Below are 13,856 nucleotides of genomic sequence, written 5' to 3' on the forward strand. Positions count from 1 at the left end.
CATTTAACCATTGCTCCCTTGTTCTTATAGCATGGCACAGAGAGAACAAAACACCCAGTAGCTTTCACTAAACCATTCATTATTAATGTCATCCACCATACCTCTAATCAGTTTCACTGCCCTTTTACAGAACTTTCCTATTTTGTCTACATCATTTTTAAGATGTAGTGACCAAAATTGAACAGTATGAGGTGAGAGCATACTAGTTATTTATAGAAAGCAGTTTTATTTTTCCCATATTCCAAGGGTTCTCAAACTGGGGGTTGGGACCCCTCAGTGGGTCATGAGGTTATTACATAGGGGGTCGCGAGCTGTCAGCCTCCACCCCAAACACTGCTTTGCCTCCAGCATTTATAATGATGTTAAATATATTAAAAAGTGGTTTTTAATTTATGGGGGGGGGGGGGAGGGGGAGTTGCACTTAGAGGCTTGCTATGTGAAAGGGGTCACCAGTATAAAAGTTTGAGAACCACTGCTATATTCACTATCCCTTTATATATCTCAGCATCTTGGTCCAAATCCTGAAATATGTTTAGCACCTCTCAGGGATTTCCCCCTCATCTGACTTTTGAATGCTTCTATGAATTAACAACCCATGTGTTTTACATCCAAGAATAACTGCCAACCCTACTGATAATGCACATTCTCATAATATGAATCAGACTCATATCTTGATCATTTCTATATGGTTATTAAAAAAATTCTTCAATACGCCCTCAAATCTGAACATTGCTCTAAGCTAAACAGCACACAATAATATTTCTTACATCTGTGATAACTTAAATACATGACTATTAACCCATGCGTTAAGGAAAACACTTACCATAAAAAACATATATAAAGTAAAATGAAATATAGGAGAAAGAAAGGAAAAGTATGCTTACAAACTACTGTATATTCCTATTCACAACAATGCTAGAATCAATTTCTAAGGAAGCACGGAGACAGTGCACCCCTTTGATAATAATTTGAGACACTATCAATATTAAGAAGGCAAAGATTACATGCTAGAGGAGGGTCTGTAAATTTGCGTTTAGAGGGTATATTTTCCCCATTATGTGCTAGTAATGTTCATGAGCACAATGGGAGTTAAGAATGCAGACAGTAGAGAGAACTTACTGATTTTGTCCTAACACAGAAGTGAAAAATAATTATTTTTAAATGGTGGTTGCAATTATGTGATTGTTTCACCTCTTTCCAGGAGCCATTAGACACTACAGGCATCCTATGGACAAGCAAGCAATCTACGGGCAAGTCAGATTTAACAACTAGTTTGAGCCACTCAAAAATAGTAAGGCGCATACCTCTGCCTTCAGAATTTCAGAAGGCTTGAAATAAAACAAGAACATACAGATATTACAGTCAGAAAAGTCACTATACAAAATGAACAACAGGTGATATTGAATAAAGCAACTGGTTTTGATAAACATTTATTCAATTAGATTTTTGCAGTTATTTTACCCATAGCAAGATAGGAAATGTTTTGGTTTCACTCTAGGAAGTATTGAGTTTTACTGCAAAATAAAACTACTACAAACAAAAGTGAAGGTAATAATGAATAGGTTTATTTTAATTACTACCATCTTTTTACATTCATAACATTATGCAAGAGGCAAAATAAAACCTAGCATTCCAGCAAAATCTGGATTGAGAGCCTTTGGGGCACATCTGGTCTGGTCAAGCATTCTTCAGACTTTTGGTGATGCAATTATTAGCACAAGTGGGGAAGAAGTTGAGAATAGGTGGAGAGGCTTCTAACAGAGCTCGTTTAGTGATTTATTTGCGTCAGGTAGGGACTGAAAGCATGGTTTTACATTTTTGTACAACACATGCACCATGGCAACAGATGCAAAATAATAGCTAATTTTTATCTTTGTGGTAATGTATAAAAACAGAAAGGCCACATGTTTACAATCTGACTTTTTCCAAAGGGAGATTAAAAAAAAAAAAAGGTATGTTAATTCTGTTCTCTTACAAATTCAGAGGCTCTGAGACCTTAAAGAGCAGTCAATAATGGAGTCATTACAATCGTTTTTACTTTATAGTCAATTTGAAACTAGTCTGGAAAAATTAATTTAAGACTTAGCCCAAGTAGTAAGTACAAATACTTGCAAATTTTGTGAGGTCTTACTTGTATTTGTTTGGGAAGGTTAAAAAAGTCTGTGCTACATCTAAATCTAGTACTCAGGCCTTCCGTATCAGCAGTTACACCCCTTTGATAGCTGTATTTATGTGGTAAGAGGCACAAAAGTAATGCTGATCGTTGGAAATCTAGCAGATCAAGAGGAGAATATGCTCCGGAGAGATTGCCACTTTTGCTTTTAAATCCCTCTTCTGATTCACATGGGCAATGCTGTTCAACCACTACATTAACGAGACACTTAATGCAGAGACATTATGAAAATCCTTTGTCAATGTCCACAGCCCTTCCAATGAGCTCCACTGCCCTCACAAGTCACCATAACATACAAAAGACTCATGCCAAAAGTAATGGCATGGCAGGGTTAGAACACTGCTGGACACAAAATGTGTTCACGATCCAATCATTGGCTCAGTGATTTTATACTCCTAGGTGGTCTGAAGGCTAAGTAGTTAACTGGGAACTCAAGGACAAAAGTAACATCCTGAGAATATACCTTTATAACCTGGAAGGAAGAGAAGTTAGTGTTTGCACCCTAGTATTCAGGGTCTCATGGGGATATAAATTGGACCAATGTCTACTCACTGGACTTCTCATATTTCTCACTGGCCATTGTGGTAAAATGTATCTCCCACTCAACAGAAAAGGTATACAACTCATACATGTACTGTAAGGTATTAGCAGTTTGTTATACCCTTCTCCCTCTATCAATCATCAAGTCCAACAGACTGGGCACTACATTAAAAAAAACAACCTTCAGCATTCCTATTCTCGGGCGTAATTCTAATTCACCCATTACCCCAGAATCTTCCAAAGGGTACCGCTACCCTAATTAGAACAACATTCCTATGCTTGTTTTTTAAATATAGACCCAGGCTTTGCTCATGTCTGCATATCAATATAAAGCATTTAGCACATTCTCTGAATGAATGTACTGCTGAGTTACATGAACAGTAAACACTTGAAATTCAGCTCATTTCCAATGCACTGAGAGCTACTATCTCCCTTGGAGAGTTCCCTGAATCTCTCTCCAACCTTTTATATTCCCATTATTTGCTTCTAAAACAGTTGTCATTATTCTGAATCAAAGTTTTGTTTAACAGCCACCATTTACTGACCATTTGAGATGCATAACAGCAACAGACAAAGATCGATATTTGTCAAGGTCCTTACAACTTGTGTGATTTTGATGGTATGACTTACTACCTGAGGTCTGTAGTCTGTAAAGAGATGTCCCACCAACTTTGGCTAATGCTAGCTAACCCTTGCAGCCACAAAGGAATGTCCTAGGACAGAGAATTTTGGCTGGTAAATTGTATATTTTAACGAACGACTTCCATTATATGAATGGAGCATGAATAAGTGACACCATCAAAAGATAGTCATTTGGAACTTTAATATTTATGGAAAACTCCCAAACAAAGCTCTGTGGAACTACTGCCTTTGTCTCTCTCAGAGCAGCTATGCTTTCTATGATTCAGTAAAACTGTTTTACTATGTATTCCAGATCATCTCCAAGTAGAAATTCTCCTCTGAAAGAACATCATTAGATGTGACTTAAAGGATGATCCAAATGATCAGTTCCAGAGCAACATAGCTTGTGCAGCAATAAACAACAGACGCTTTAGATGTGGCCAAAAATGAGAGGATATTTGAAAATGCTACTGCCAAAAGTTTCAACAGTCATCTGTAAAACAGGACAGACCTTTTCAATGTGTTTTGCCTTACAGTTAACTGACATACCTATCCATCTTCTGTAGCCACTTTCCCCATAAACAGCACCATATGCTTCAGAAGGTCTGCCTAAGGCCTGAGTCCCCCGCTTTTGTCACAAGTCTCCAAGTTGTCTTTATGATCTAAAAAGTCAGTCATGCTATGGAAATGCCCACTTGAGAACAAAACTACTCACTTAATCTGGACCAAGAACATACAAAACACAATTTTACTTTCTTTGATCACAAGCAAGGTGATAAGCAATAACCAGCAGGCATGCATCTTCCAACAGACACTGAAGATTGCCTGCCAGATATTATCCAAATGCTTCCTGTTTGTTTCTGCTCATACTATATTTATTTTCATTTCAGAAAATGTATTATGGATTCCAGGACATCACCACTTGCTGGCGACAGAACAGATTTTCACTAATAAAGAATACGCAAGAATTTGAAGGAATTTGCCCAGTACTCAGACTTCTGGGGATAAATAGCAAGAGGAATATTAAAATTCTGAAAAGAGAGAAGCACACACAAAATCTAGTGTAGAACTCTAATCTCAAACAAGCATGGTTAACAAATTGAGGCCTAAGTGACAGCTTTACTATACATTAAATATGTTAAGATAGACTTCTAAAATGAACAAAGCTTTCTTAAATGTAGTATTCAAACCATTCAGTTTGAAACACTGCAGGCATCAGAACGGAGAGCAGGGAGCCTGTCTCTCCTGCACTTTCAATATCCCCTCTGCTGCTGCCCAGTCAGAAAGGAACAGGAAGGTGCCTGACTTGAATGCAAAGGGGACAGGAGCCAGACCACATAAAGGGAAAGGAGTAGATTGGTACAAGAAGCCTGGTAAAACTCGGACTAACGGTGGGAGGGGAGAGAGATAATGACTGGGAGCCAGGAGTGGAAACAGATCTGGAGCGTGGGGAGAGAAAACGGGGACTGGCTGGGCAAAGAGATTGGGATGATGAGCCAGGGGTGTGGTGGCGTAGGCTGGGGCGCAGCGCAGTGTCGGAATAGATTAATAGATATTAAGGTCAGAAGGGACCATTATGATCATCTAGTCTGACCTCCTGCACAATGCAGGCCACAGAATCTAACCCACCCACTCCTGCGAAAACCTCTCACCTATGTCTGAGCTATTGAAGTTCTCATATTGTGGTTTAAAGACTTCAAGGAGCAGAGAATCCTCCAGCAAGTGACCCGTGCCCCATGCTACAGAGGAAGGCGAAAAACCTCCACGGCCTCTTCCAATCTGCCCTGGAGGAAAATTCAATCTGCCCTGGAGGACTGTTGTTGTTATAAAAACAGTCACTAACGTCATACACATTGTGAGTCACTGATGTATGATCATTCAGGATGAAACTGTCCATAGAAAGAGTTATAGAGATATCATGCAGTGACCACAACCAGACAGTCTCTTCATGGACAGTTAAACTTCTCTGCAGTTCCTTTGTAGGCCCTAGCCTGCCTTAGCTGGGTAGCACCGCCGATGGGACTTTTAACGACCCGGTCGGCGCTGCTGACCGGAGCAAGGTGACCCAGTACCGGGTGGCGACCCATGGTTTGAAAAACACTGCCTTAATATACCTGCTTTAGCATCCTGCAACTTTATATTAACCTAAACCAAATTTTTTTTAAAAAATCACAGCAATCCTCAGATGACATACTCCCATAGGTGCTGGCACTAGGGCCCCCTGGCTTAAAGTGGTTTCCATTATATACAGAGTTTACACTTTCGTTCAATGGCTCTCAGCCCCCACACTATGAAAATTGTTCCAGTTCCACTGCAGACTCCCAGAGCTCAATATGAGTCAATATATTCTAAAATGTGACACTTTAAATAGCCAGCTTGATAGAGCTTTTGTATCGCTTTGCAATACTTACCTCTTTATCTGGCTCAGTCTTGGTGTCTTTAGAAGATCTCTCTGTTTTCTTAGTTAAAGTATCCTCAGCTCCTGTGGACTGAAGAGAGACAGCTGCTATATATACACAACCACTGAGATACTTAATATAAACGAATGACCTACATTAAGCCACCTAAAGGAAAAAAACTTGATGATAAAATCAATGTACGGTAATGCTGAGTGTAGTAATGAGGCAAGTTTCCTCTTATCTGTCTTCTTTTAACGGATATCCCCAAGCAATTACTGGTGTAAGGGTCAGCCTTAGGACAAAGGGAGTTCTCTGATAGAGGTTTTGGTGTAGTGTAGTGCCTGTATAAAAACACAGATGGCACCACACCCCCAAGTATGCATCCACTGATAAACAACTAAAACTTTTAAAATGTCACCTTTTCTGAGCAATCCCAGAGGGAAAAGAATCCTCCAGACTGGGGGGACATGTACCTGTAAATTATCTTCTCACACAAAAATTAACTTGTCCCCACACTCCAGATGTCCCCTAATCTGGAGTCACTATTGGCAAATGGCAAGCAGCAGAAGAGAAACAGAAGCTAGGAAAGATTTAGAGAAAGTTAGCAGGACCCTGCATCCAGAAAGCCACAGCTTGAGTGATGAAGTGAAAGACAATGAGGAGATGGATCTTAAGACAGTTACGAGTTCTAGACAAGAGAAGACTACATACAGGGAGTAATGACTGGGAATATGTCCCTTGTCTGAGAGAGAACTAACAAGTGTGTGATCCATTACAGATTCAGAGATTCCAAGGCCAAATAGGACCACTGTGATCACCTGAGCTCTTATAGAAGACAGGCTAGAGGAGTTCCCCAAATTAATTCCTAGAGCAGATTTTTTAGAAAAAAACCTAATCTTGATTTAAAAGTTGCCACTGAGGAAGAATCCACCATGACCCTTGGTAAATTGTTCCAGTGGTTAGTTACCCTCACTGTTAAATATGTGCACCTTATTTCCAGTCTGAATTTGTCTAGCTTCAACTTCCAATCACTGGATCATATTATACCTTTCTCTGCTAGATTGAAGAGCCCATTATTAAATATTTGTTCCCATGTAGGTACTTATAGACTGTAATCAAGTCACTTCTTAACCTTCTCTTTGTTAAGTGCTAAATAGATTGAACTCCATGAGTTTATCACTATGAGGCACGTTTTCTAATCTTTTCATTAGGGCTGTCAAGTGATTAAAAAAATTAATCGCGATTAATCACACTGTTAATAACAGAATACCATTTATTTAAATATTTGTGGATGTTTTCTACGTTTTCAAATATATTGATTTCAATTACAACACAGAATACAAAGTGTACAGCAATTTATACAGTTCACTTTATTTTTGATTACAAGTATTTGCACTGTAAAAAAACAAAAGAAATAGTAAAAAGAAAAGGAGTACTTGTGGCACCTTAGAGACTAACCAATTTATTTGAGCATAAGCTTTCGTGAGCTACAGCTCACTTCATTGGATGCATACTGTGGAAAGTGTAGAAAATCTTTTATACACACAAAGCATGAAAAAATACCTCCCCCCACCCCACTCTCCTGCTGGCAATAGCTTATCTAAAGTGATCACTCTCCTTACAATGTGTATGATAATCAAGTTGGGCCATTTCCAGCACAAATCCAGGTTCTCTCACCCCCCCTCCTTTTTTTCCCAAAAACCACACACACAAACTCACTCTCCTGCTGGTAATAGCTTATCCAAAGTGACCACTCACCTTACAATGTGTATGAAAATCAAGGTGGGCCATTTCCAGCACAAATCCAGGTTTTCTCACCGCCCCCCCCCCCCAACACACACACAAACTCACTCTCTGTGTGTGTGTATGGGGGTGGGGGGGTGAGAAAACCTGGATTTGTGCTGGAAATGGCCCACCTTGATTATCATGCACATTGTAGGGAGAGTGGTCACTTTGGATAAGCTATTACCAGCAGGAGAGTGAGTTTGTGTGTGTGTGTTTTGGGGGGGAGATGGAGGTGAGAAAACCTGGATTTGTGCTGGAAATGGCCCACCTTGATTTTCATACACATTGTAAGGTGAGTGGTCACTTTAGATAAGCTATTACCAGCAGGAGAGTGGGGTGGGAGGAGGTATTGTTTCATGGTCTCTGTGTATATAATGTCTTCTGCAGTTTCCACAGTATGCATCCGATGAAGTGAGCTGTAGCTCACGAAAGCTTACGCTCAAATAAATTGGTTAGTCTCTAAGGTGCCACAAGTACTCCTTTTCTTTTTGCGAATACAGACTAACACGGCTGCTGCTCTAAAAGAAATAGTATTTCTTTAATTCACCTAATGCAAGTACTGTAGTGCAATCTCTTTATCATGAAAGTTGAACTTACAAATGTAGAATTATGTACCAAAAAAACTGCATTCAAAAATAAAACAGTGTAAAATTTTAGAGCCTGCACGTCCACTCAGTCCTACTTCTTGTTCAGTCAATCGCTCAGACAACCACGTTTGTTTACATTTGCAGGAGAAAATGCTGCACGCTTCTTGTTTGCCAGTTCTCACTTTCAGGTGACATTGTATTCTCATGGCACTGTTGTAGCTGGTGTCGCAAAATATTTGTGTGTCAGATGCGCTAAAGATTCATATGTCCCTTCCTTCTTCAACCACCATTCCAGGGGACATGCACCCATGCTGACGACGGGTTCTGCTCAATAACAATCCAAAGCAGTTTTCTTTTTTGGAGGTTTGGGTTCTGTAGTTTCTGCATCAGAGTATTGCTCTTTTAAGACTTCTGAGAGCATGCTCCACACCTCATGCCTCTCAGATTTTGGAAGGCACTTCAGATTCCTAAACCTTGGGTCAAGTGCTCTAACTATCTTTAGAAATCTCACATTGGTACCTTCTTTGCATTTTGTGAAATCTGCAGTGAAAGTGTTCTTAAAATGAACAACACGTGCCGAGTCATCATCTGAGACTGCTATAACATGAAATATATAGCAGAATGCGAGTAAAATAGAGCAGGGGACATTGAACTCCTTGGGGGAGAACTGTATCACAAATTTAATTAACACATTTTTTTAACGAGTATCACCAGCATGGAAGCATGTCCTCTGGAATGGTGGCTGAAGCATGAAGAGGCATACGAATGTTTAGCATATCAGGCACGTAAATACCTTGCAATGCCAGCTACAAAAGTGCCATGCAAATGCCTGTTTTCACTTTCTGGTGACATTGTAAATAAGAAGAGGGCAGCATTACCTCCTGTAAATGTGAACAAACTTGTTTGTCTTAGCGATTGGCTGAACAAGAAGTAGGACTAAGTGGACTTGGAGGGTCTAAAGTTTTACATTGTTTTGTTTTTGAGCGCAGGCATGTAACAAAAAAAATCTACATTTGTAAGTTACACTTTCACAACAGAGAATGCACTACAGTACTTGTATGAGGTGAACTGAAAAAATGCTATTTATTTTGTTTTATCATTTTTACAGTGCATTTGTAATAAAAACTAACATAAAATGAGTACTGTACACTTTGTATTCAGTGTTGTAATAGAAATCAATATACCTGAAAATGTAGAAAAACATCCAAAAATATTTAATAGATTTCAATTGGTAATCTATTGTTTAACAGTGCGATTAATCACAATTTTTTTGAGTTAACCGTGTGAGTTAACTGTGATTAATAGACAGCCATAGTTTTAAGAATATAAACCTGTATTTAATTTAAATTTAATTTTTTTTTAAATCATTGATTTTTATTGATCCTGAAAACAAGCTTTTCATCATAATGCCCAGTTTGGACTGAGTAGACTTGTAGGCTCTGAAGTTTTACATTGTTTTGTTTACGAGTGCAGTTATGTAACAAAAAAATTTCTACATTTGTAAGTTGCACTTTAACGACAAAGAGACTGCACACTACATTACTTGTATGAGGTGAATTGAAAAATACTATTTCTTATTTATAATTTTTCCAGTGCAAATATTTAGAATCAAAAATAATATACACTGATTTCAATTACAACACAGAATACAATATATATGAAAATACATCCAAACATAGAAAAACAGCCAAAATATTTAATAAATTTCAATTGGTATTCTATTGTTTAACAGTGTGATTAAAACTGCGATTAATCGCAATTAATTTTTTTAATCACTTAATTTGAGTTAAATCGCGTGAGTTAGCTGCGATTAATTGACAGCCCTACTTTTAATCGTTCTTGTGGCCCTTCTCTGAACCTTCTTTCATTTATCAACACCCTTCTTGAACTGTGGCCATCAGAACTGGACACAGTATTCCAGTAGCAGCTGCACCACTGCCAGTATAGCAGTAAAATAACCTTTCTACCCCTAATCGAGATTCCTCTGTTTATGCATCCAAGGATTGCACTAGCTCTTTTGTCCACAGCATCAGACTGGAAGCTCATCATCAACCACCATCCCGAAATCTTTTTCAGAGTCACTGCTTCCCAGAATAGAGTCCCTCATCTTGTTAGCATGGCCTGCATTCTTTGTTCCTAGATGTATACATTCACATTTAGCCATATTAAAATGCCATACTGTTTGTTTGCACCCAGGTTACCAAGCGATCCAGATCAATCTGTATCAGTGACCTGTCCTCACGATTATTTACCACTCCTCAATTTTTGTGTCATCTGCAAACTTTATCAATGATGATTTAATACAGATGTAAAATATCATAGCGCTGAGAACCAATTCCCCTGGGACACCATTAAAAATGCATATATTGGATGATGATTCCCCATTTTGAGACCTATCAGTCACCTTTTAAGCAATTTAATGTGTACCATATTGACTTCATGTCATTCTAGTTTTTAAATCAAAATGTCATACGTTACAAGTCAGATGACTTACAGATGTCTATTACATCAACACTATTACTTTTCATCAACCAAACTTGTAATCTGATCAAAAAGATCTATCAAGTTAGCTTGACAGGATCTGTTTTCCATAAACCCATGTTGATTGGAATCTAGTAATGGATCGATACTATTGTTAGGATTCTTTTTGTTCCTAATATACTTTAAAAAAACTCTTTATTGTCCTTAACTCTCCTGACCATAGATTTCTCCTTGTATCCCGTGGCACCCCATATAAATTTTCCACAATTCCTGTATTTATATTCATTGGTATATAGGCAATTAAATAATTTATTCTTTTCATGTCCTTTGGTTCCTTACGTCCTGATGGACATAATATCCCCGCAGGAGGGAAATGGCTTGATGCTGGTGGATTTCCTTTCAGCCCTCCCAGCAAGAACAAAGCTGGAACCAAGCGAACAAGTCTGAAGACAGCCAGTCACAAGAAAGACAGGCCAAAGAGGCCAAACTTCTACACTAACTGCCCTACTGCCATTCAGAAAAGCAATGCCAATTTGATTATCAGGAAGTACAATACAGAATCTAATGGCTCAAATTAAGGTATCAAGGAGGGAGGTGGGATTTCCACAAAGGTCTGATGTTAACAAGGCTTTCTAGCACCTAGTAGTATTCAGTTGATTTTACCACTAGGTGATTTAAGTGCTAACAGGCCCATATGTCAGTGTTTCTCAAACAAGGGGTCTCTACCCATAAGTGGGTCGTGGGAAGGTTGTAGATGGGTCACAGGGCCCTAGGCAAATGTACACTTCTCCCCGCTCCAAGCACTGCAACCTGACACGTGGTGTAACCATTGGATGATGGAGCCAGCCCCATGAGATAGGACCCACCTCTGCAGGCTGAGTGCAGGGTAGGCTCATTATCTATCCCCCACCTCCTCCAGGGCATCCCTCCATACCTGGCCGGGATCAGGGTTGCAGTGCTGGGATGGGAGGTGCATATATGTAATGGTGGGTGGCAAAAGACAAAATTCAGCTGATGGGTCACATCAGTAAAAAGTTTGAGAATTACTGCTATGTGTTATTCCTCCTGGAGAAACTTAAAAACTTCAGAGGGAACATTTCCAATAATGGCACTCAAAGAGGGTGTTGGTATGTAATTGGAGATTTAAAATTATTACACCATTACTCCACTCTCTTCATAAATTTTGTTTTTTCACAGAAGACATCAGGATATCTACCACTAGCAATTACATGGACTGATTTATTGGTGAGAAGAGTTCCTTAGTTCAAGAGAGTCAGGCCTGTAAAGACAGTCACCTGCATAGAAGCAACCTGGAGTACATTCTTGTCCCTGATACAGTAGTAGGAGCTGAAAGATTTCTTGACTGAAGACTAGAAGTAGAAAATCCAGAATGGGCAATAGCTTCCCAGAGAAAAATTATGTTATAAATCAGAGGCAGCAGCTGTTGGTTTGTGTTTTGCGGTTTAATAATGAGAGCCCTTCCCCCTCAGCAATCATTTTACATAAAAGGGAAAGTAGTCCTCTCCTTCTGCATATCTGAACTGTTGCAGGACTGTTTCTTTACTGAGACTCTGCTGCTATTGTCTACAAGGACTCCACTATACCACAAGAATATTTTCAACAGCTGCCATTTGTAGGGAGGATGCTGGTTATGTGGTCACTTCCAGGACTCAGATGCCCAAGATCCTCTTAGCTAGAGCACACAATGCTTCAAATGAGATGCAAGGGGTTCCACTACCTTCAAGGTTTTGATATGCTCCAAGATTCTCTTTGCTGGATGCCATTTACAAAAGCTGTGAAAAGGCTAGTACAAAGGACACAGCATCAACAAACAGGATCATGGAGCACACTACGGCCCCTGGAGCTGCCTCTGCAAAGCAGTATTCAGCTGAAGGTATAGAGTGTATATGTGTTCATACAATCGCAGTCCATGTTAAGTGCTACAAAAAAAAGAAGGGAAAGGGATTTTGATGATAGGAAAGAGTCTCTATTACTTTTAATGAAGCAAGTAGGTTTTTGCTTAGTGAAAACAAAGGCACTTAAGAATCATTAAATTAACCACAGACAACCAAAAATGCCAGATGAAGATATGTGCAAACATGATATAAAGACACACACTCAACATTAATACCACAGGGCTCAGAGCACATGTTAGTAAGGGACCTTTTTTCCAAAAAGTGTTTGTTTTACCTTTTTTTCTGCTTTAACCGTTCCTTGTTCTTTTGAGCGTTCCCCGACTTTGCCTCGATCCCTTCGTCTGTCCCTCTCTCTGTCTTTTCCCCTATCTCTGTCTTTCTCACGGTCTTTGTCCCTGCCCTTCTCTTTGTCCCTTTCTTTCAATTTTTCCTTTTCTTTTCCTCCTTCATTTTTTCTTTCCTTCTCCCGTCCTTTATCACGTTCCAGATCTTTTTCTCGTTCCAGATCTCCTGTGTCTTTTTCTCTGCTTTTTTCTGTTTCTCTTCCTCGTTTGGATGTTCTGTTCTTGCTTTTCTCTCTTTCATGTTTTTCACCTTCTCTAAAATTGCCCCCTTCAAGGTCTTTGTGCCTGTCCTCATTATCTTTATGCTTGTCTCTTTCCTTTTCTCTTTGCTTCTTCTCTTCTTCTTTCAACTCTTCTCTAGGTTTTCTGTCTCGGCTTGTACTTCTATCTTTTATTTCATTGTCTCCTCTGCCCTAAAAATAGAGTAGAAGGTAATATTAAACTACAGCACAAGCCAGTTCCATTACACAGTATTTTTCACCCCAAAATATTTCTAGTTGTAGCCCATTTCCCCCCAGAAACGCAGCAAAGCCCACCTCTTTATCCTTATGGCTTTTTTGTTCTTCTGCCCTAGATTCTCTGTTTTCTTTATCTTGAGATTTAGAAGTAGATGGAGGCTTTCCTTTGATATCCGCTTTCTCCCCAGCAAGCACCCTCTTCACAGCATCATCACTGGACAACTGCAGAGAAGATTAAATCCAATGAAAATTAGCTTGTGTTACTTTATTAAATGCAATCTGCATTTCTAATTCTGTAGTTCCCAGGATGATTTTTATGAAATCACGTATATTTTATGCTACTCCTCTCATTCAAAGACAATTCACCGATTTAAGTCAACTGCTTTCTTGTGCCTCTTTTTTAATTTGACTCTATCCACCAAAGCTATCCACATATGTTGTGATTTTTTTCTATTACTATTACATGTTTCCAATGCTAATGATTCTCAGTACTTCGTCTTTTACCTTTTCTCTGTAATAGTAACATGGATTATTTTGAAAGTATCTACCATA

General features: G+C 39.1%; 1 protein-coding gene across 8 annotated transcripts in view; it reads right to left on the bottom strand.

Annotated features, from left to right (window-relative positions):
• TRAF3IP1 (TRAF3 interacting protein 1) overlaps positions 1 to 13,856 on the bottom strand; it is a 91,312-nt gene that overhangs the window by 68,926 nt on the left and 8,530 nt on the right. For all 8 annotated transcript variants that reach the window (XM_043525705.1, XM_043525704.1, XM_043525702.1 and 5 more), the window contains exons 4-6: positions 13,383 to 13,526; positions 12,777 to 13,259; positions 5,746 to 5,823 (exon numbers count right to left, since the gene is read on the bottom strand). In XM_043525705.1, coding sequence (XP_043381640.1) covers positions 5,746 to 5,823; positions 12,777 to 13,259; positions 13,383 to 13,526 — 705 coding nt within the window. The remainder of the gene's footprint in view (positions 1 to 5,745; positions 5,824 to 12,776; positions 13,260 to 13,382; positions 13,527 to 13,856) is intronic.

This window comes from Chelonia mydas, chromosome 11, assembly GCF_015237465.2.
Source record: "Chelonia mydas isolate rCheMyd1 chromosome 11, rCheMyd1.pri.v2, whole genome shotgun sequence".
Classification (NCBI taxonomy): domain Eukaryota; kingdom Metazoa; phylum Chordata; order Testudines; family Cheloniidae; genus Chelonia; species Chelonia mydas.